Genomic DNA, 23,013 nt, shown 5'->3' on the forward strand with positions numbered 1-23,013 from the left:
TCTGTTTTGAAACTACAGACAGACACACAAAGATAGTCAAACAAAATAAATGCTCTCCATCATGCGCGTGCATTCTGACTAGGATTGCAGCCAAGGTAAATCAATTTCTAACACTTATCTTCAACATCGACGGTTCAAATGTTAACCGGGCTGGTGCGTGCCTTAATGTTAGCTCTTTAACTATGAGCAATTACCCTGTAGCCACGCGAGTTGTATATTGAAATTACCATTATGTTAAAATCTTTATTTTAAAAAAAGACACGCCTCTTAATTTTGTCAAGAGACATGTAGTATTGAAAATGGCATTGGGTATCAAGCATTTTTATAGGTATCGATATTGAGCGTGAAATTCTAATATGGTGACAACCCTGCTCCAAACTTAAACAATCATACTGTACAATACAATAATCATAGTTTTACAACTGTTTATTAATACTCACAATTGTACATTTAAAATCTGTATAGTTTTCAGTGATAATATAATTATAATATAATTATTTTTTGTGAGCTTATACAAGAATTATGTTTCTGCAATAGCCACATAATGTTTGTTATAGCAATATGTCTGGTAAGACTGTGCTGAATTTGGCAGAAGAGCTAAAAATTTCAGCGGTATAACTAAGTCATTTTGTAACAAATTTTTTAATTTTTTATTAACTGCCAACAGATTTCTTTTACTTTTAAAATGTATAAAATGTCCAAAAAATAGTAAATAATATCTATCCTATTTCGCCGGAATTCTAACAAATGATTAATTATCAAAATTACTGATATTTTCTGCAGTTATACTCATGTTCATCACTATACATGTGATGACCAAATTATATTTCCAAAATCATTAAGTAGCAGCTGTAGTTGAGTGTTTAAGTGGTCCAGACTGTTGAAATCCTGTGGAAAGCAGTTTCATCCATGTCCTGTTGTATGTTTGCTTACATTTTAGAAACATAGTTAACTACAGTATATTTACAATCATACTTTTTTTTTTTTTAAATGGACTGTCAATCAGCAGTCCATTTCCAAACATTTCACCTATTACATAATTGTCTAATATATAAAGTAAAAATATCACCTTTTTCAACATATGCTCAGCCAATCCCTTGTTGGTAATCTATTGGTGGATATGTATACTGGATGTATATGATTGGTTTCTATGTTTTTCTCTACTAGAAACATTTTTCCACACAAACGTCTATACTGCGATATATTTTTTGATGAGCCTAATGAACGCTACAGCCTGAAATACATTGGTCATGTAACAAAGTGCTTATTCAGAAGCATTGCTAAAGTTTCAACCTCTCAACATACAGAGTAGGGCTGTGCGATATGACCATAATCTCATATCCCGATATAAGACATCTATCGTCCCGATAACGATATAAATCACAAAAATTTTAAATTTTCTGTAAATTCTGTAAATCTCGGGCAGCTCGACTTGCGTAAAGTGTTTCCAGCTGGGCGTCATGTAGCTGGAGTCGAGTGTTTTAACTGATGCGTGAAACTATATATTTTTAGACATAAGTTGTAACAGCCGCCGTTTTCTTTGTGAGTATTTATTACACGGCGTGCTGCGGGAAAAAGCCTGTTCTAACGTTTGAGTCTAAGGTTTATTTTTTAGCACCTGACGGCTCTTTTTTTGCTTCTCACTCGTCAATACTCTGCATACTATTTCACGTGATTCAGTTTATTTTGAAAAGTCTCAACAGGATCTTGAGCTTTATTGTGAAAGGTTAATGTGAAAAATAAACAAGCGGACACGCGATGGTTTTACCATCGTTGTTGCTAACGACAACGCATAAAAACATGCGTTTGTCCGTCCGTAGTGTGGTTATATAAAATATAAGAGAAAGAGAGAACTTTAATAAATTAATATAGCCACTACAGTGACCATCAAAACGATGAAAAAAATATTGCCGTAAACAGTTTATTTCGCAACACCACGAAACAAACGATAGCATAAAATTAAACAATAGACGTTTTTATATCGTCATCTGATATATGTCGTTATATCGAACAGCCCTAATACAGAGATACAAAAGACAGAAATTTTTCTTTTACAGACAAGTTTGGTAGAATAGTGACTGTCAGGTGATACTACAATGTGTCCTTATCACATGATATTTAAGGCTGTATAAGGAGGTTTCAGCTGGTACAGCTGGCCCATGCAATGCCATCAGAAGGTCCCACAGAGAGTGTGGCTCTAATCATGCATGTATTAACAAACCTGCAGTGAATGCAACGCACTGAAGAAACGCGGTTACCTGCTAAAGCTAAACAATTATGGCTATTCCTTTGACATTACATGTATGTAGTATAAACCATTAAACAAATAACTAATGAAAACAACAAAGATAAACTGCTAGTTGCTGATCACTATAATTTCTCAGTTACAGGTTTCATAGCTTCCTGATGTCCTTCATGCAGTTACGTATTTGTAGCCTAAACATTTTAAACAAGTCTATATCAATTTAACCCCCACACAATAATGTGCCTAATTAACCTGACAAATAAAGGGCTTCCAAAGGCAGCTGAGGGAGCTGGAAGTTAACTGACTGTCCACACTTGCTGAGGTGATTGATTAATAGCTTCAGCAGGAGCTACTTGATTCCAGTGCAGTTCTGCCAGACAGCAGCTAATGAATGTCACTTAACAAACAATTAACACTGTTAACCAAATTCCCGTGCGTCCATGAATACACCACTGACCTAATTTGAAGTCAGAATAAAGATGGAGAAAGAGTTTTAGGCCCTCAGATAATAGTTCAAATAATGTTTGTTACTTTATATTTTTAGAGAGAGATTATTAAATTCTGCATCCATCCAAGGGCATTAATAGTTACTGACTAATATTCAGTTGTTAGTTTTGAAAATATTTTTTAATGTAGTCCAGAATATTTACAAAAAGCAAACGGTATTTTACATCTTTCCTAAATCAGACATCTATGTGATAGTGAAGGGAACTAAAATGTAAGACTAATAAAATTTTGTCATGGTATACACAGTCTTTAAAGAATTTTGTTAAGAAAAAGGATAAAGGCTTCCTCCTGGCTAATTCAATGAATTAAATACAAAAATAAAGAAAATGTATTACATAGATAAAAACTGCCATAAAGCTGTCCTGCTCCTAGAAGCCTAGAATAACCACAGCTGTTTAAGATTATCAGAAGAGACAAGCAGCCATGAAAGTAAAAGAACTGACAAGGGGGCATGTATAAAGCTGATAATCTTGTTTCAATACAATATTGCGCTGGAAAACCTTGAGTACTGGAATGAATATCGATGTTACTTTGACACGTACCACCCACGCAAACACTGTAGCAAAACAAGCACACTCCAGCAGCCCCATGAAAATACAACGCCTCTTCCCTGCAGGACAAAGATTCCTGCTCCAAACTCTCCACATCGCAGTCTGATCAAGCAACCACCAAATGCAATGCAACAAGCCTGACTAACAGGGGACCCACCCCACAGCCCAAAGAACCCCCCGTCAAGGCCCAGTAAAACCAGACACCTTCATACAAGCCCCCAACGATTAAAATTGTTTTAGCAGCACAACAAATATTAGGCAAGGGGTATAGGTAGTATATTCAACCACAAAACACCAATATTCAGTGAACACTACACTTTTTTCCTCTTAATGTGACCTGTACTGTACTAACAGGGTTATGGGTGTATTCTTGGGAGCAGGTCAACATGTAGAGCATGGTGTTAACAGCATCAGAGAGAGAGGCTCAGATCCCACTGGAAACAAAACAACATGTATGCACACTCAAGTCTGGGAGGAGCTCAGAGTGAAAGTGCCAGCCGGATAGAATATATATATTATATATATATATATATATATATATATATATATATATATATATATATATATATATATATATATATATATATATATATATATATATATATATATATATATATATATATATATATATATATATATATATATATAAAAAAAGTGGTAATCCTGATGAAAAACACACCGTTACACAATACAGACCGGATGATGTGGGGGAAAAAAATGCTTGTTTGGGAAAATTCAAGGTCAAACCAATGTTTTTTTTTTTCTTTTTTCTTTTTTTTAAAATAAGGCTTTGAACTTAGAGGTTTCTCAACTATAAAGGTTCTGTTTTTCAATAGCCAATTAATATTACAAGATAAGGCAAAGGAGGGTTCAAAAGGCTAATTGTGTGTCTTTCTGTGAATTATTCCATTTACAAGCACCTTGATTTTATGATGCAAGAACTGCAGTACTAAAAGAAGACCTAAAATTCAACATACTGCAAGCCAACACATAGAAAAACTGTTTTATCTTTCCCCATTTTCAAAGTTGCCTTTAGCTGTTATTTTTGTGCTGTCATTAGCTGGCCTAATTGTTGTAGTTTTTATCTAAAAATGTATTAATAAAAAAAAAAGAAAAAAGCAGGGTGACTGGCTTGCAGAGGAAGCCCAGCATAACAAACCTAGAGCAAAATGTCATGAACTCAAGCTAGGCGATCAAAACTGTATTCTCTGTCAGTATGTGATGCACTTTGGCTAACTGTTTTGACAGATTGCATGCGTTTCCTCCTTTACGTGTAAAAGGCTTGGTACACTTGAAATGAGCACACTCAGCATTTGCTGCAGTTAAGCGTAATCACTCTTAAACAGCCCTCATGCAAACTCTCAAAGAGAGAGATCTCTCTTGCAAACAGGAAACAGATTATGCATCACTGACAAATTTGCAAATTAGAAACAAAAATGTGCAAGATTTCATGAAACAGTAATAAATATGAATTGTATACTGTAATTTCTCCAGTGTCAGGTCTACAACCAGAAATCTTTTTAATACTCCACGATGAGAGGGTCAAAGACAAAGCCACTGGATGCAGAGATCTACCAATCAAACTTTATTATAACTCTGACTGACCGATTCACACCACTTTTAAATTAATAGGATTTATTTCTCTGTCTGAGGAAGAAACTTAGCGTTTGAAGCCAGAGTATCCACACAGAACCCATGTAAGCACCACCACCATGTCACTTTGACGTAAAAAAGGAAACCTACTTAAACAACCCTTATTTCTACCAGCATCTTTGCAGAAATAAATTGCTTTCTTTTTCTTGGCCCAAAAAGTTGATTCTGTCTATGTGGTCTAGTGTTTTCTGGAGAAGAAATGTCTCCAGTCTCAGCTGACTGCAGGTTCCCCAACTTGATAAACAGTATATTTGCATAATGACTGAAACTAGCAACACTGACAAACAATGGGCTGTGAGGTCTGTTTCTGGATTATTTATATGCAAATTATCATTACCATGAGTACCAGTTACACAGAGTTGGGGAAGGGCTGCAATCAGAGCATTGTAAGATGGTGAAAGATGTATCCTTAGGCCCCCTACTCAATTTAGGGATGGCCTCTTTGACTCCCCGCTCAAACTAGCGGGGCTGAGAGTGGTCCTTTTTTTGAGTTTGGGGTCATCCTGTAACCTCTTACGAACAACCTCAACTGATTCAGTGGCTGGAACACAAGTAAAGAGAGATGTAACATCGTACAAAACCATTGTTTCATCTGCCTCCATAATGACATCTCTCACCTTCTCAACAAAATCCAAAGTGTTCTTGATGTGGGGTTTAGAGCTGCCTACCAACGGGTTGAGGATCGTAGCCAGAAACCTTGAGATGTTATAGGTGACCAAGTTGATCATGCGGATTTAGGTATACAGATTTGTCTTAAAGGTAAACCCTGCTTATGTATTTTCAATCATTATCAGTGGTAGTTGATTAATGGTCAAGAAAACTTCCATATTAGTGATCAAGAAACTGACCTCACAGTATATTGTTCATCAGTGGTGCTAGTTTCAGTCATTATGTAAGTCTACAGTTCATTAGGTTGGGGAAACATTGAGTTACCAAATTAATCTGTCACATAGATTAGCCCATTTCCACTGATACCCAATCCAACTTTCTGAGTCAGGATCAAACCGATATACAAACCAGTCAGATAGATGTATCCCTGCATAGATAACAAAGGAACTACTCGAGAGACCACAATGTACCTAGGTATACCTAAGTAATGCTTGGACTGAGTACAAGAAACCTACAACTCAACACTGTGTAGATAGAGTGCTTGCTACTATTCAAGGGTAACAGGACGCGGATAACCATCACCAGGAACACAATGCGGCTGTGAAGGCAAAGTCCAAGGCCACTGCAGAAGCCACATTATCTGTACTAACAGAGTGCATTGTCCACAATGCTGTTCATGGTTCACAGCCATCATTGTTCAATCTCAAAAGGTAAGTGACCATCAACCACCTCATATACAAGATGGAATAATTTATGAAACTCTACTGATAAAAATTAAAAACAACACTGATTTAAACTAATTTCCACGAAACCTTTTTCTGATCACATGCATGTTTATCTGCAATGCTTAAGTTTCTCCTCTGTATCAAAATGGCAACAATTTAACTCAAATTGAATTCTGAAAAAGAGGACAAGGTCACAAAGTAGCATAGCAACAAAGAGAGGAAGGAGGGCAGCACGGTACAGTCATACTGTCAGTTTCCCCTGACAGTATGACTGAGGTTCACGCAGACAGCCCTGTGGATCTCTTCAGCCACAACAAGGATGCTCTGGGTTATAGCCAAGTCTGAAGCATCACATGTGGACTTGAACAGGGCAGACTCTTCCACTGAAAGCTGCTACCCATGCACAAGTTTAAGAGGTATTGCAACAGAGCAATATCAGCTGGGAGTGGACACAAGTACATGAGAAAATGAGAAATGTGAAAATCAGCCAAATGTAAAGCAGGTTAGGTCAATTTTTAATTCATGATGTCTCACCTAGTACAAATATGATGTCAGGCTGTATGCCAGGAGTGAACAAGACATCCACTCATTGATCCATTTCACCAGGATCAATGGCTAGAAGATTGGAATGTCATTCAAACTGGATATATCCAGTGGATGGTGGCAAAGAGAGGGAAGATGTTAAGAGCTCTAAATAGACAAGCTGCCACTGGCCAACCACACATACTGATGGTTGGAAAAGAGCAGAAGACTAGATGGACAGAGAAAATCCACAAGACAACAGAGGAGCATGACAGGGTTGCAATAACAGTGGACACATCACAATTTAAGATCAAAGTTGTTATAAAAGCTAGCTAACTCCAACTACATCTGTGAACCCTGTCTGAAAGAACACAACCTTAGGAACATCTAAAGTGTGTAAAATACCGGAACCGGAAATGTTCTATATTCTTGAAGACTGAATGAAATAAATATCAGTGTTTATGGTTGCAGATATTAGACGCCATATTTCGCTTTTGTTAGACTTAAAGCTGCTTCTTTGCATGTGTTTTGGCGCCAATGACAGTACTTGCCTTGCTTGTGTGTTCAGCATGCACTCCATCCATTTATAATGAGTTCTGCTGAGAACTGAGGAAGCCAATTGTATTTACACATAATAATTCCCCCCCCCCCCCCCCCCAGCCTAAACCATGTCTTACAATGACAGTACAGGTAGTTGTTATGACTCATTTAATTAAAACAATTATTATTGTTAATCATACACACCTGTCAGGACTGAAGCCAAAACATATTACTGAGTGTGTTTAAGATGAAGACTTGTACCACACTCTTTAAGTTGGCCATCCGCGTGCCTTGTTTTTAACTCCGGTGCATAACAAGTGACTAAAATAAGAAATACAGTCCTTATATAAGGTGAACTGTCACGACAGGTCACCTGTGAGGAAAAACATTAGCAAAAAAGTTTTATATTTTCACATCTTACCTTTAGTAAAACGATTCACTGACGCCGCCCTCACCTTTCCATCGTCCTTAACAGTTTTCATAATGTTCCCGGTCTCCAGAAAATGTCGAGAATATATTATTTTCTTCTTCCTCCTCTTTTTTAAAATAAAGAAACCGAGCAATAACGAAAGGCTTGACTTTGTTTTCTCCTGTCGCTACATTTAAAGAACTAGAGAAAGTGTCATCAATTAATTAACGGTCGTCGTCAGGTGCTGACGACCGCACGCGCCCGCCAAGTGCCTGAACACCGGCCCCGCCCACCGCTCGCGCTGCGGTGCGGACTGTCACAGAACAGTATCCAGAGCGGGAAAAAGCTGACTGGCTACAGCAAGCCTATTCAAATGGCGGCCCGCGGGCCAAATGCGGCCCAGAAGCAACCTGCGAGTGGCCCTGCCTGTGGTCCTGGCAGAAACACAGAGAAAACGCAAAAATGTATTCATTAATTAATTTAAAAAATAAAAAAAAATAAAAATTCCTACAGCGTAGTGTAGACTGTGAATGCAACACTCCTAGTAGCCTAGCAATATTTAACCCACAATGCACCATGATGTAAACATATTAAACAATCATCGTAATATATGATGCGGCAACAGCATGTCTTTCTCACTCCAAAAGCGCAAAATTGACAATGAAAACTGTCGGTTTAACCCTGCCTGGACTGACAAATACTTATTCATTTTACCGAGTTTAATAATCTTACAACCGGAGTTGTACTACCATGATGAGGGTCCTGTACAGCCCAAGAGAAAGCTGCAGCAGCTTCCCTTCGTGTTTACTTCTTGGCGAAGAAGAAAAGGCCTTTCACAGATTCTGAAACAGTGAAATACTGCATGCCGGTGTTGTGCCAAATTAGGTATCCCCGACAGAATTTGTTTCCCCTGCGTCGGCAGCACACGCTGGACTGTCCAAATCACGGACAAACAGTATCCCACATTGTTGATTTTTAGTTTACAAACACTTCTTATTATGACTAACTACTCCTGACATTTTTTGAGATGTTAGCTCTTTATACAACGAAGTTATAGTGGGATACAAATAATATCAGGCTGATCCTGCCACAATTTGTCCCCCCCTGTGTAAATCACGGACAAACAGTATCCCACATTGCTGATTTTTCGTTCACAAACACTTCTTATTATGACGCATTACTCCTGAAACTTTGGAGGATTTAGCTCTTTATATAGTAAAGTTACAGGAGAATAAAAATAGTTATCAGCCAAAAATGTTAATGGTTTGTTAAAAATAATCCCATCTGATACCCGTGAGCAATAAATATATAATTTTCTGTTGTAACCCTCAAACTGAATGGTAATGTAATGATACTAATTTTTCACTTTTTCACAAAATGAAAACATCAGTACTTCTTGGTGCTCCCAGCACAGGGGAAACAAATTCTGTCGGGGATACCTACTTTGGCACAACACCGGCCGTAGTGGATGTGGTGAAAAGTGATGAAAAAAATTAAAGTAAGTGTGACATCTGCTATTAAAAATGTACCCCTGTAGGACAGTTCAAATATTCGTAGAGTAGAGGTTCTGGCGTCAGACGAGTTTGAAATGTTGTTAGATGACCTGAAGAAAACTGATGTAATGTCTATAGCAGAAGATCACAAACAGAACTGATAATGCACAGTTGTGCGTATATGCAGTGGCGGTCCTAGCCTGTTTGGCGCCCTGGGCGAACACTCCCTCTGGCGCCCCCCCCCCCCACACACACACACATACAGACAAAACATATTAAGGACATTAACATAAAGCTGTTGTACACACACACACGAGAAGAGAGAGAGAGTATGCATAGTATGCAAACGGCTACCAAACAGCCATCATAATTCGTCATACAATGAGAAGAGCACAAATCAACAATTGACAATGACTAATTAATATTAAAATCTGTAACATAATGTATTGTTTGGAGTTTAGTCTGTTACTGTTGGTATTTTTACCATTTCTTCTTGCAGCAACTGTAACGCACATAATTTCCTTAGGGATTAATAAAGTATTCTGATTCCGATTGTTTCAGGATGACCTGCCATTATCCAATGACACATCTATATCTTTTGCTCGTTTCTCCTCCTCTACTTTTCTCTTTTTTCTAAACTGAGGACCTGATGGCTCTGAACTTTTCTTGTCCATCTTCCATTGGTTTTAATTTTGCACTCCAGTATGAACACCCATCCCTCAACCCAAGGATCACCACAACATGATCAAACAGACCTACACCTAGTTCACAGATTCACTTTGTCTAGGGTTTATTTCTGAGATTTCACACAACCCAGGATTCAAATCATGAATAATGGGCTTGGATTTACAACATTATAAATGAAATGTGCTCTATTTGGAAGCAGCCGGCCCCCTCCCCTTTCGAAGGGTTGTGTGTGAGACTTTAAATCATCAAACTGTAAATTTTAAATTGTTATTGATCCCTTTACCCCCAGTCCTAAAGTGTATATTTATTTTCTTACTCTTCTTATTTTTATTGTTTGTTTACTTGTACTGCTGTAACTGGAGCCTCGTCGTCTCGTCTCTCTATATACTGGACTGTATGTAGCGGAGATGACAATAAAGTTTACTTTGACTTCAGCAGCGAGCAGGCGCACCGAGGGCTCTTCCGCTCACTTTTCGTGTATAGAATTTCGAAAAAACATCGGTGCAAATTATAAGTCTGTATCATAATGTCCGCTGTTTTCGTGTTTGTTGGTTTGTTTTTATTTTGTTTTATTTTGAGAGTTGGTTAGATGCCGCTCCAGCCAGCCAGAGAATCCCCCGCCGCCCCGCCCTCTCCTCCCTGTGCAGGCGCAAGCAGCAGGCGCACCTTGCTAACGGAGGGCGCCCTTACTCCCAGCAAATGGGCGATAAAAAACCGATCGGTGCCTGTGACATTCCCAATATGCGCTGGCATGACGTCGGGGTAGCATGAGTACGAGCATTTTTTATTTTTTTGCCCGTGATGCCGCCCACCACCACGATGCCGCCCCGGGCAACCGCCCGTGTCGCCCGTATCTAAAACCGCTACTGCGTATATGTCCGTTTTTTGGATGGGAAATTGCTCGGCTTACTACCGTTAGAGGGACACACAGCTGGCGAAATAATGTTTGAGAAGATTTCAGCTCTTTTTGAGGAAAGTGGTCTGGATATGAAGCGTGTCTGTATACTGTAGACGGATGGGGCTCCATCCATGGCAGGAAAAGTGAGTGGTCAGCGAAATATTTATTTTAATTTGAAAGGGAATTATCAAAATGGTTTTTTGTTATTATTATTATTGTTATTTCAAATGTGCAAAAAATAGTTTAGTTATAGCTCCCTTTTTTTAAATGGACCTTTTGGTGTGCATTTGTGAGAGGTCACCAGATTTACTGGGGAAAAGGAATAAAAAAAATTACTTGTTTTTCAATACAGTTGTGTGGATTTGAAATTGATCATGATCTGCTGCTTACTGGCTTCAAAAAATATATCTGGCCCAGATAAATTCCTCAGTTTGAAAATCTGGCCCAACTAACTTCGTAGTTGAATAGCCATGGGCTACAGTGTTCCAATTTACTGAAACCAGTCATTGAATGCGACACCTGCTGCCCCCTGATACAGCGCGGATTTTAGATTTTATGCTGTGTTTCGATTACACAGCAGAAATGACAACTGTATAATATAAAACCTCTTATCATTTTTACTGATTGACAGTTTGTTTGTTTTTTAACTAAATTATAAATAGAAAATAAGGAGCGGGGAGGGGGGGGCGTACTGAATATTATTAGCATTTTTGTATCACAGTCTAATTATGTATTATTTTATATTTAAAAATAGCAAGCCAGAGAGCAGAAATACAGAAAACTTCCTCGAAAATCATCTACTTTGTAAAAGAGTAGGTAATGATTACTTACTTACTGACTGAGAACCTTCACAGACTTACTGACTCTTATTACTCTTACTAAATAGTTACATTTTATTTATATAGCACCAAAGCACAACACCAGTCTCCTCCTGGTGGTTTATACTGTAAAGTAGAGACCCTACAGAGAGAAATCCCCCCAAAAAACAACAATCCACATACCATCTAGGTCATGCTTCTGGTAGCGTTTGCATGCATGGCATTCTGTCTGTGTGGTCTGTGTTATTAACATATAGAAACTACAGTTTAAAATATGTCACATTTGACCTATGACTTTTGACCTTGAAATCAACATTACTTTGATTTCAAGGTCAAAGTAATATTAAGGTTATATAGAGTTCCTTACGTGACCTTGGTAATCTGACCTCTACTTGAAGGTCAAATAATCCATGTCCAGGTATTTACAAATCAGTACCTCTGATCCATTATCTGCTTCAACATAATGTTTGTGTAATCAAAGTAAACATCTGCCACGCTGCCCTAATCTGATTTTTACTTCCCTAGAAAATTATTAAAGTAGGCTTAAAAAGAACAAAGAAACAAAATGATTATATAGAAAATACAGTATTATTCCCTTAAAAGTAAATAACGCCCAGAGAGTGAGCTGCCTTGGCTGAGGTTTATGCTCTGTGAGTGCTTCTTGTTCGGTGCTGTTATACGCTGGACTTTGGTTAATTGTATAACCTACAGAACTGATTTGCCCCCAGTATTTGTATCAGTAGTTTACCATAGCTTCTATGGTATTATCACAGAAGGGCCTATTGCCCATTGATGTTTTTCAGATTTTTTTCAAACTAGACATTGTTACAACAAAATTAGAATACATAACTGACTCATTATAAATATTATTTTTAGAAGCCAGCTGTCCAGATTATGTGGTTTTTAGACTACATTTACCATCTGTTAAAATGCAGAATTGCTATCAGCTGAGTACTCTGAGTTCTTAGCTGTGGCTGGTAAGTTATATTGCTCTGCAAAGTTTTTTAATTATTTCCTGTCAATACCCCTCAGGTCGATGCGCTATATAAAGCACTTATTAGAACACATTCACAAAGGTGAACATAACAGAAACCCTTTGTGATAAAGCGTTTGTTTGAACATCATAATACACCCTTTCTTGGGTTTGCAATAGAAACTAAAGCCCTAAGTTAGAAATTGTTTTTGTCATATTGGACTTAGGTTGTCACTCTGGCTGCCGCATCACCACAGCCTTGCCACAACTGACTATGACTAAATCGGTCTTTTAGAGTCTAAAAATAGCATAAAAGAGAGGTCTCTTGTCCACGTGGGATTTATAGCAACTGATTTTTGTCTTCAACTCCTGCGGGGTGCAACACTCTCACTCGTTCTTGATCTTCTGAAATAGAACACGTGTCGAAAGCTACATGTGGAATAAAGACAACTGAGCACATTGCCGTGATTGGCACCGAGTTAGTTATAGAATTGATTATTGAGGGCTTCCGCAGTTTCTTAGATCACGTAACAGCAAAGGCTAACATTTGTTTGATATGTTTGAAGAATACAAACCCAGTCAGTCCCTTAGATCTCATCGTAACAGCTTCTTTTTGCCTGCGGTCATAACCGAGCTGCACACACACCCACGACCCCCCAATGCGGTACCATAACTTTCAAGTCAAATTTGTGTTCTTTTTAATTCCCTTGCTTTTGTGTTATTTGATCCACTACATTTCTTATGCCGTTTATTTCTCCATGTATGTGTGTGGGGTTTTTTTGGTCATAATTTCAAATTTCAGTATTATCACAGAGACCATTTGGGGCTTTCAAAGTTCTGTGTAGTTGAAACTGTCATTGATCTCGAGACAGTACCTATGGGGAGGGCTGTATCAGCCGGAATAAAGTTTTGGATGTTAATTAATGCCCATTTGGACTGAAAGCACAAAGTTTATTACACTGCAGAAGAATCACACACAAACCTCCTGCACCCAAAAGCGAGTGGGATACATCTCTTCTTTTTCAGCCTGTGGTTATCTCCTTCATTTCTCTGCTGCGTCAAACATCTCTCCCACCAGTGCGTCTCACCTCTCTCTGAGGTGGAGAGAAACCCCCACCGCACCCAATCCCGCTCATCCACTCTCCCTAATAAGCCAGGAAGAGATTCCTTGGCAGACAGCTGTTCCAGATGGCATTATTACTCTGCACTTTCCCAGTCATCTGGCCTGGGATCCAGCACTGGCAGAGGTGGCGGTCCCTTTGCTCTGCCTGCGCATCAATATCAACACCAACATATGGCAGTGTTATATAACACTGTATCTGCTGGGTGATATATTTCTGTGATAATCCAACAAGTTCTCTTTCTTTCTTTCTTTTTATTTCTGTGGCGGGTTCAATCGCCGTTCAAGGACCACTTCCCTTTTCTGCAGTGTTTATGTACACAGACGAAACGCACTGAAGCTGACAGAGTGTTGTGTTGAAAGTAAAAGGTGAGAAAACCTCGATGCTCTCAGCTCCCTTGGCATGAAAACAGCCTAAAGCCTATACTTGAAAAGCAAAAAATTGGTTTAGCTTAAAAGTTCAAAGCATCCATGATGTATATACCAGATGATACACGGACTGCGGTTTTATTAAAACGCATGGCAGGCTGACTCTTGCTGCTGCATCCTTTTCTTTAGTTCAGTTTACCCCTTCACTCAGCTTTATCTCCACCATGTTTTTGATAGCGTTGGGGTGTGTGCGTGCCACTGAACATGATAGCTCGAAAAGTTTTGAATGTGTTCTCATAAAACTTTGTAGGGGTGTAGAGTAGGGTCATGTTAACAACCCATTAACATTTGGCTCACATCTACCAAGGTCAACTTAGTGATTAATAGGTCAAAATATACAAAAACCTTTAGAACATTGAAACTATAATTCTTACAAGTGTGGTGAGTATTGTCAACATATAGAGAGTACCATATAAAGAGGCAAAATATTATGTCACATTTGACCTCTGACCTCTGTGTCAATAGGTTGATCTGAAGGTCAAAGTGACAATCCTATATAGAGCTATTTAAAAATACATTTTTATATTTCTTACTGCCATTGTTTGTTTTTAAAACATAATGGGAGATAGGGATGTTGTTCCAAACTGGGATGCTAAAGAGCACAGTACTTTGGACCTCTGATCTCAAGGTCAATTAGACTCAATTTGTCATAGAAAGTCTTTTATCTATAAAATTAGATAAAAGCAACATTAATGAAATTATTTATGAGGATTTAAAAAAAAAATAAATCACATTATAGTTAGCATCCAAATGTCAGGTCACATTTGATTTCTGGCCTTTCACTTTTACATTTCACATCTGCCAAGTAGGTCAATATATTAAAATAGGTTCAGAAATACCAAAAAACCACACTACAAACATCTAAATGGACATTTAAAATGAAATAAATATATACAAAATACAAATACTATTCCTTTAAAAGTAAATATTGCACATAAAGTGAGCTGTCTTGGCTGACTTTTGCACTCGCAGTGTTTCTTGGCTCTTATGCTGAAACGTTTTGTTACACTAATGACTTTCTGGTGTTCCCACATCAATTGCACACATATTTTTTTTAATGTAGTCATTTTTTCTTTCAATTTTTCTTTTAATTTTTGTTCAAATTGCTGGTTGAAATAGTTTCCTTTGGTCCTGAAAGTGAAAAAAAAAGACAAGGAAGTTACTTCATGAGTCAACAAATGAGTCTAATATCTCACATTAAATCACACCTTATCATTTTCACATACAAAGAAGATAATAACTTGGAGAGTAGCAAGATTTAGAAGTGGAAGAAAAACTGTTACCTTCAAAACCAATCAGACAGATAAAGGCTGATACAGATCTTATCCAACTGTTGTCTAAAAGGTGAATAAGAAATATTTCCAAAATATTTTCCCCACCTGTCTGAGGAGTTGTTGCCTTTTCCTTGTCTCCTTAACTGTGAAAACACAGCTATTTGTGCTTATGTGCATCAGAAGCAGTTTTGTAACGTCTTCAACGTTGATGTCAACGTTATTTTATGCCAACTCTCTGAATCCTGCCCCTACCCCTCACAATCAGCACATGCTCAAACATTAACCCTTCCACCTGCCTGTTCAGCAGGAATGGATCCAAACATTAACACTGTACAAACCCGCATATTCAAAATCCAATAAGTCCAATAATTTACACTCACTTGTGTGTCCAGATATGCCGGCGGCGGTGGCGGTGTTATTAGCAAAAGCACGTACCAAACACACACAAGCACATCCAAACATGCATTTGTAAGCTTTACAAGTGCTTACAAATACACATACAGACGTCACACACTTCTCAGTTGGGGCTCTCTCTATTGGCTGGTCTTAACTGCTTTGTAGTATTTTTAGGCCTGTTATTCTGGGGCCTGTCCTGGCAGGCCAATAGGAGAATATATAAGCCTCCCACCCTGCAACTGGGGACCACAGAGAACACACAGTGGAAACATCTCTGGTCGATACTCCGGCAAACATCCGGCAGGCTTTTGAAATCCTCTCAGGGTGAGTATAAACCTCACTAACATATAGGGATGTAGGAGCAGTTAAACCTACACAGAATGGGTTTCCCCTCCTGCCCTTTTAAGTGTAAATCAGGCATAAATCAGTATTTTGAGAGCTATTTTCATCCATGTTTTTATTTATTTAAAAAAAAAAAGTACTATTCTTAAAAACTCGAGCACACCTAATTACTTTGGGACAATGGATTAACTTTGACATGATAGGGGCTAGCTTTACTGTCATCTGAAAGTTTTGCTTGAAGGGGTCAGGGTTAACTGCTACGCAGTGCACACAGCTGATAGGACCTGGTGAGGGACACTTGAGCAGGGCAGATACATGCCACATGGCTTCAAACCAGGTCGTCTGGCTGAAGGACAGCTGCTGTGCCAGCCTGCTGCCCTGTCAAGAATAAGCAGCTTTTCCTATACGTTGCTTATTTTAAAGAGATGAATACGGCCATCAGTGTGAAGGTTCATCACGTACAGGAAGTTACGGGATCATGTAATATGACGAAAGATTTATTTCTGCTTTTAGCTGCGACAGTGATTAATGATTTTAGCTTTTGCATTAATTTCTGGTTATGAATAGACATGATATAATTGCCAATTCATCTCTGTCTTACACACAGCGCACTGCACTGTATAGAATAAGCTTTCTGCTTCCGAACAGCTTGCGCACGAGGGATCCCTCAGCAGTTGTGTGTCTCACTCTAAGCAGAACAAGATACTGAGTCACTATCTGCTCATGAGATTAAGCTAAAAATATCTTACAGATAATAACTGAATGTTATATTTTATCCACCTTGTCTCTGGACAGGATACCATGCATCCAGCATAATGTCCGCTGAAGTTGCAATTCAAAAGTTTTCTTTCCCGTTTGCCTGTGCTGCACACCTTTCTCAGGAAAACGATGTGACCCGGAAGGAATGCATACAGGTGAAAACCCTGGAGCTTCGTGAGCTTCAGGACAATCCTGTTTTAAGCAATCCGAGCTCAGTTAGGGTTATAGGAGCTCAGGCACACAATGAGAAGCAGGCACAGGAGAGTCTACCAGAGCTTCATCCTGGACACGACGTGGCAGCAGCACAGGTCCTGGTCTGTGGTGAAGCCTCCAAGAGTACTGTGCTCTCCAGGCAGTGTGTGTTTGAGAAACTGATAGTGGAGAGCGAGGACCAGCGTCCCGCTGCAAAGAGACAACTGTCGTCTGAGAGCGCGGCTAGAACCATCACGGTGGTGAAAAAGAGTGCTGTGAGGAAGGAGGCAGATGACCCAAGACACTTGCAGCAAAAAGCACAGCTGGGACAGAGGCCGAGAGCGTGTGCTTCAGTAACAGTGACGAGAAAGCACAGAAAGGACCTCTTCACCAGCTCAGACGTGTTCCGCAGGGTTGACTCACATGCTGTGAAGGCTGGAGCAGAGGTCAGAAGTACTTTTGTGTGTGTGTGTGTGTGTTTTTTTAAGTGTCTGCAAATCTATCTGCCATTTAGTGCTTAATCTTAGTGCTTTAGCTTCAGCAGTGAGTCGCACTAGAACACTTTCCATATGCCAAGATGAACAGAACTGCAGTTCAGTCGGTTTCAGTATTTGGTTAGTTCAACACTAGAGAGACACAGAGACACAAAGCTGTAAAACTATAAGGAATTAAGTCATTCCAACTCCATGAAAGTTTGTGAGTCCATCTTTGCCTATGTTAGTTACCTTTAAAAAGCTGTGATTTCTAACAGTGCATATCGTTGTGTTTGTTTTGGAGCTGAAAGAAAAGTGCGTGTACAATGTGAAAACAATTGTACAAAGCATCACAAAGGAAGCCAGAACTGAGCTGGAGAAACTTCGTGCCATCTGGGTCTGGCTGTGCCACAACATCGGTAACTACAGCCCACAGTTTCACTAATGAGACATATTTTTGAGTTTAAGGTGGCGAATCCATCTATGTTCAGCAGCATTCACTCATACAGGTGTCATTCATCCTACTGTGAATAAAAGGAAGGTTGCTTTCACAGAGTATGATGTGAGCGGGTTCCTTGGCCACTCAGAGAAGCTGAGTTCACCAGAGGAGGTGATTGCGGCTGGCCGCGGTGTTTGCTGCAGCTACTCCAACCTTTGTATGGAGATGTGCAGGTAAACACAACACCTCCGAAAACAGCTGCTGTTGATTTGTGATCGCCAGTTTATTAACTGCTGTATTAAAGGCCTTCTGAGTTTATGAACTCGAGCTTGAGGACATGCGATATAAAAACAAAAAGCCATGAGCATGTTGTTTGGTTTGTGTTTACAGAGAGGTGGGCATCGAGTGCCAAGAAGTGCCGGGCCACAGTAAGGGCATAGGATACCGCCAGGGCCAAAGCCTGAAGCATGTGAAATCTGATCACCTGTGGAACGCTGTGCTTCTGGGAGGACAGTGGTTCCTATTGGATGCCTGCTGGGGAGCGGGACGAGTAGATATGGAACATGAAAGCTTTGTGAAAAGGTGTGAAAAGGAAATGATTTCAACACATTCACTATTTAGCGGTTAGGTTGCTGCAAACAATACCACAATGACACGGTGGTACGACAATAATGACTGAAGTTTAACAGCTGCTTATTCGAATAATCCCATGACAGGCAGCAGGTTGAGTCTAAAACCAGCACGCTGTCTCTATCTGTTCCTTCAAGGTTTGATGATTTCTATTTCCTAACGGACCCGGAGGAGTTCATCGATTCGCACTTCCCTGATGAGGAGAAATGGCAGCTTCTAGACATACCCATCTCCCTGGAAGAGTTTGAGAGAAGGGTCTTCAAGACCTCAGCCTTCTTCAGTATGGGGCTTAGGCTGATTCGGCCCCATCACTGTCACATTGTCACAGGTTACCTAACAACTTTTTTGCTTTGTTCTTCTGGTCAGCTTTCTTTTTTTTTTGGTTTAGTCTTATTGTTGAATGTCATTATGTTTTAATCAAGAATGCACTCATATTTATTTTTAACATCTATCTTCAAGTACGTTAAAAAAAACAAAAACAAACCCTCTCTTGTATTTTCTGCTCAGATAATGGTGAGGCAAGTGTGTCCCTTGGCTTCTCAAAGCCAACAACCTTTACCTATGAGATCACCCAGCACCAAGACCTCCTCCACTGTGGCGCTTCAGAGCAGAAAGAGTCTATCAACTCTTCATTCGGTATCCTAACTGTCTCCCATCGGAGCATGAAGTTGCAACTCCTGCCACCCGCAAGTGGAATGTACGATGTGAAGGTGTTTGCTAGACCCGAGGCAGCTGCCACGCCTCTGGTTTGGGTTTGCTCCTTCACAGTCGAGTGTCCTACCCCCAGAGCGATGGAAGAGATCCCAGAGAACCCCTTCTTGTCTTGGGGGCTGCAGCCAGTTGCAGGATCTCTTGGAGTCACAAGTGGCAGCCAGAGCAGCGAGGTTGCTGAGGTGGACGAAGGTGTCTTTGATTTGGTGCTGAAGACCTCCAGGCCTCTGATGATGTTGTGCGAACTGGTTCACCCAGAGATGGATGCCATAGCCAAACGCTGCCTGGCTACTCAGATTAAACCAGACACCCTGACGTGCCACGTCCTCTGCCCTTTACATGGCTTCTACCGGCTGTCGGTGTTTGTGCGGGATTATGAGAAAACAGAAGTCAAGTTCCAGAACACTGCAAACTTCCTGCTGCACTGCAGAGGGAAGGTGGTTAGTCCTCATGAGCTCTTCCCACCTAACCTGGGCTCAGCATGTGGCCCAGGGACCCGGACGTCAGAGGCGGGACTGTCCAAATTCAGTCATACAACAGCAGTGGTGATTACCCAGAAAGGCAAATGCAACATCACCTTCCACAACCATCGCGACCTTGAGCTTCACACTGTGCTCAGCAAAGAAGAGAACATATCAGCAGCTTTTCCACTTTCCCGCTACTTGTTCTGCACATACACAGACACAAAAGTGACAGTGAGCATCAGCCTGCCTGATACTGGGGTATATCGGCTGGGCCTCTACGCTAGGATAACCCCTGGTGGAGATTTTAACCCCATGTGTGACTTCATCCTAAGGAACATCTGCGATCAGCCGGGGATCCCTTTCCCTTGTGTCTATTCTGCCTGGAGCAAAGGCTGCGTTCTCTTCGAGCCTCGTGTGGGCCTCCTGGAGCCCACCTCATGGGTTCGCTTCAGGGTACGGGTTCCAGGGACCCAGAGGGTAAGCGTGGTGGGAGAGACACGGACTGAGCTGAAACTTAATAAAAGCAGAATCTGGGAGGGTGACGTTTTCAGTGGAAATGCTCTTCAGGTACTAAAACTGGCTGTCTCCTTGGGGGACTCCAGTGACATGGCTGTTTTGATGACCTTTGACATCAAGCAGCAGGACAAAGAAGTGTGAAATCAAAATGGGGGGTGTGGGGGCTACCGAAGCAAATCGCACTCAGAATACTTGCAAATAATTCAAACTGTGAGCTCAGATCTTCTATGTTTATCTGTATTAACAAAGTGCAGATGGAGGTATGTTAAAGGTTGTCAAAGTGAAGCATACAGTAACAGGTACAACACTGGAGATTTTCTACATTTCTGAATATATTTATTCAAGTGCATGCACAAGTCTTGAAAGTAGACAAAAAAAGAAAAAAATTAAATAAGTAGCATGGAATAAAAATTAGACTTGGTCATTTGGTTATTGGGAGAAATGGTCAAATAGTGCACATCTGTGAGCGGCAGAAGTATGTAACCCTCTAGGATTAGCAGTAAATGTAATGGTAAAATCAGAGGTAAAATCAAGAGTAACTGGAGACACTGATCTGTTAATGACTGACTTTCACTAAACATATTTAGGGAAATGACTCAAACCACAAATTATAATTCAGAGTATGCCAAAGGCAGATTCAACAACAATGTTCAACAACCCTTTAGAGGAGAGGTTTACCTGCACTCCAAGAATGAAAACTGTGATAGCTTGTGAAGCCCCAATGGGACCCTGGGTAGCTCCTTAGTGACAGAAAGACTCTCTCACAATGGCTAATGGTCATGTTGCTCATCTCAATCATTTCACCAAGAACACATTGAAAAAATAGTGTGCAAGATGGGCAAGTAGAAAGCTACTGTTCTCCAAAAAGCACAATGGTGCTGTACAGGCCTTGGTGCCCTCTGCCACTGTAAGTTGGATAAGCAGTTTAGTCATTTAAATCTTTTAAATGAGAAGCATTGTGTTTGGACAGAACCTTTTCCATCTGTGAAACATGGTGGTGGTAGTGTCACGGGACTCCTTGCTGCATCTGGATCAGGACAGTTCTTCATTAAAGCTACAATGAACTCTGAATTATAACACCGATTGTTGATTTTTTAAAAACAACAACAACCCAACAACACAGAGATAATTAGCTATTCAGCAAGACAATATCAAAAGTATCTAAAAGAACAGTAGAAGAAGAACAAAAACATATTTTCAATCAAAATTTTTTTAACTTAACAGAAATAATTTTTAAAAAAGAGCGACCCAAGCAGGGAAACTTACCAAATATTGCAGTCGAATGAGCTAAAATTCTTCAAATCCAAACAAGTATAAATATTTAAGAGTTTGGTTCTCCAAACACAAAAGATACTGAAAGAAAAAATTCTATTTTTTTCCCCTTCCAGATAGTCAGTAAAAAATCAAAAGTTTTTGCGGGCCATTAGTTTAAGTGGGTTTTCGCCATTTAGTTTTCAGATTTCTAAGTCTAAAAATGTTTTTGGCTATATTTATGCAGAAAAAAAAACTGTTCAAAAGGTTTGCAAGCTTTTCTTTCTCTTTCCTGTAACTCTATAAGAATTGATCTTAAATTATGTTCTTGCAACTGTATAAGCACTGCAGCAGTGTAGTATTATAAATACAATCGCAAACCAACATGACATTTTTATTTGAAAGCTATTATTTGATGCAGGCAGTATTCATCACCAGCAAACCTTCAAGCTTGACAATGGTGCTCAGCTGTGGTGCTCAGCCGTGATATTAAACTGATCAAGAGAGCTGTGTGTATTAATATTGTTGTTATGAGAAACAAAACTGCATTATGAAATGACGGTTGTCAAAAACTGTGCAATAAATATATACAGTGATGATGGTATGTCTTTTGTTTTCTGCAGTCACAGTCACGCAACGTTGCAATTTAAGTCTCCAAATTATGTTAATTATGCAATAAAGGCCTGTCAATGGTCGTTTTACAATTGTCTTACTTACACTGATTTATCTGGTAGCTTCTGGAATACCTGTCACAAGTTCTCAAGATTTATTGTGAAGATTTGCTTCACAGGAGTTCTAAATTAAGACAGCTATTACTTTACTGGCCTTAAAGAAGAAACAAAAATAAATTCCATAGAATTTCACTTTGTAAAATTGAAAACATCTAGCACAGTGGTCCATTGTTGTAGAGACCTGGACCCACTCAGCAGGCTTTGGCAGACACCAGCGAGAGCGATGAGTGTTTACATGTGGCCCTCATAATAGGCCACAAATAGCCCCAGTTCAGTGCCTCGGTAAAAATACAATAGAATGGGTGGGGAGGAGAAAAAGAGCAACTAATGGTGGAAGAGATATGGCTAGAGCGTGTTTTGAGTGTGGTAAGTGTATCTGGGCGGGTAGTCTTGCCTTGAGTCGCTGGGGAGAAACTGGCGGCACAGTGGTGGCAGAAGAGAGGCGAGGAAACACTGATGTCAGAGGTTAGCCATGTGGACGAATGTATCTGCCTGGCAACAATACAAGGACACACAGACTATCTTCACACAGCATGAGGAAATAAAGGCATCTGTGGGGCAGGATTCCTCCTGTTCTCTCTGTGCTATTCCAGCTGTCATTTCTCAAGTCCATCACACATAAGAGTGCGACGTAACTCAGACCTTCAACCTCCTAA

General features: G+C 39.8%; 3 protein-coding genes and 1 long non-coding RNA gene across 11 annotated transcripts in view; 2 read left to right on the forward strand and 2 right to left on the reverse strand.

Moving 5' to 3' along the window:
• slc4a11 (solute carrier family 4 member 11) overlaps positions 1 to 8,032 on the reverse strand; it is a 100,173-nt gene extending 92,141 nt beyond the window's left edge. For 2 of the 3 annotated variants that reach the window (XM_085142451.1, XM_085142446.1), the window contains exon 1: positions 7,774 to 8,032. Coding sequence is in view for 2 of the 3 variants with exons in the window: in XM_085142446.1 (XP_084998572.1) it covers positions 7,774 to 7,834 (61 nt within the window). In the remaining variant the exon portion in view is untranslated. The remainder of the gene's footprint in view (positions 1 to 7,773) is intronic. The other variant, XM_085142448.1, reaches the window with a different exon arrangement.
• LOC146496644 (uncharacterized) lies at positions 722 to 3,816 on the forward strand. The gene is made up of 2 exons (XR_014871323.1): positions 722 to 1,122; positions 1,234 to 3,816. It is a non-coding gene; the product is annotated as an uncharacterized LOC146496644 (long non-coding RNA).
• A 6,869-nt stretch (positions 8,033 to 14,901) lies between the features above and the next one.
• The window catches only part of dnaaf9 (dynein axonemal assembly factor 9), a 31,718-nt gene continuing 23,606 nt past the window's right edge, over positions 14,902 to 23,013 (reverse strand). For 5 of the 6 annotated variants that reach the window (XR_014871202.1, XR_014871201.1, XR_014871200.1 and 2 more), the window contains one exon: positions 16,306 to 22,849. The gene's annotated coding sequence lies outside the window, so the exon portion shown is untranslated. Of the gene's footprint in view, positions 15,311 to 16,305; positions 22,850 to 23,013 lie in introns of those variants that run through there. The other variant, XM_085143473.1, reaches the window with a different exon arrangement.
• On the forward strand, positions 17,007 to 22,222 carry ky (kyphoscoliosis peptidase). The gene is made up of 6 exons (XM_085143474.1): positions 17,007 to 17,588; positions 17,920 to 18,034; positions 18,170 to 18,287; positions 18,445 to 18,636; positions 18,822 to 19,012; positions 19,192 to 22,222. Exons 1-6 carry the CDS (start codon positions 17,007 to 17,009, stop codon positions 20,514 to 20,516), a joined length of 2,523 nt encoding a protein of 840 aa, XP_084999600.1. The 3' UTR covers positions 20,517 to 22,222.

The sequence above is a fragment of the Neolamprologus multifasciatus genome, chromosome 19, assembly GCF_963576455.1.
Source record: "Neolamprologus multifasciatus chromosome 19, fNeoMul1.2, whole genome shotgun sequence".
NCBI lineage: Eukaryota > Metazoa > Chordata > Actinopteri > Cichliformes > Cichlidae > Neolamprologus > Neolamprologus multifasciatus.

Excerpts from the sequence above, each read along its gene's own strand:
- ky (XM_085143474.1), top strand. The coding sequence starts at position 17,007 with ATGTCCGCTGAAGTTGCAATTCAAAAGTTTTCTTTCCCGTTTGCCTGT. Across the intron at positions 18,288-18,444 it reads CTTTGTATGGAGATGTGCAG|AGAGGTGGGCATCGAGTGCC; the intron begins GTAAACACAACA and ends TTGTGTTTACAG. Across the intron at positions 18,637-18,821 it reads CATGAAAGCTTTGTGAAAAG|GTTTGATGATTTCTATTTCC; the intron begins GTGTGAAAAGGA and ends TGTTCCTTCAAG.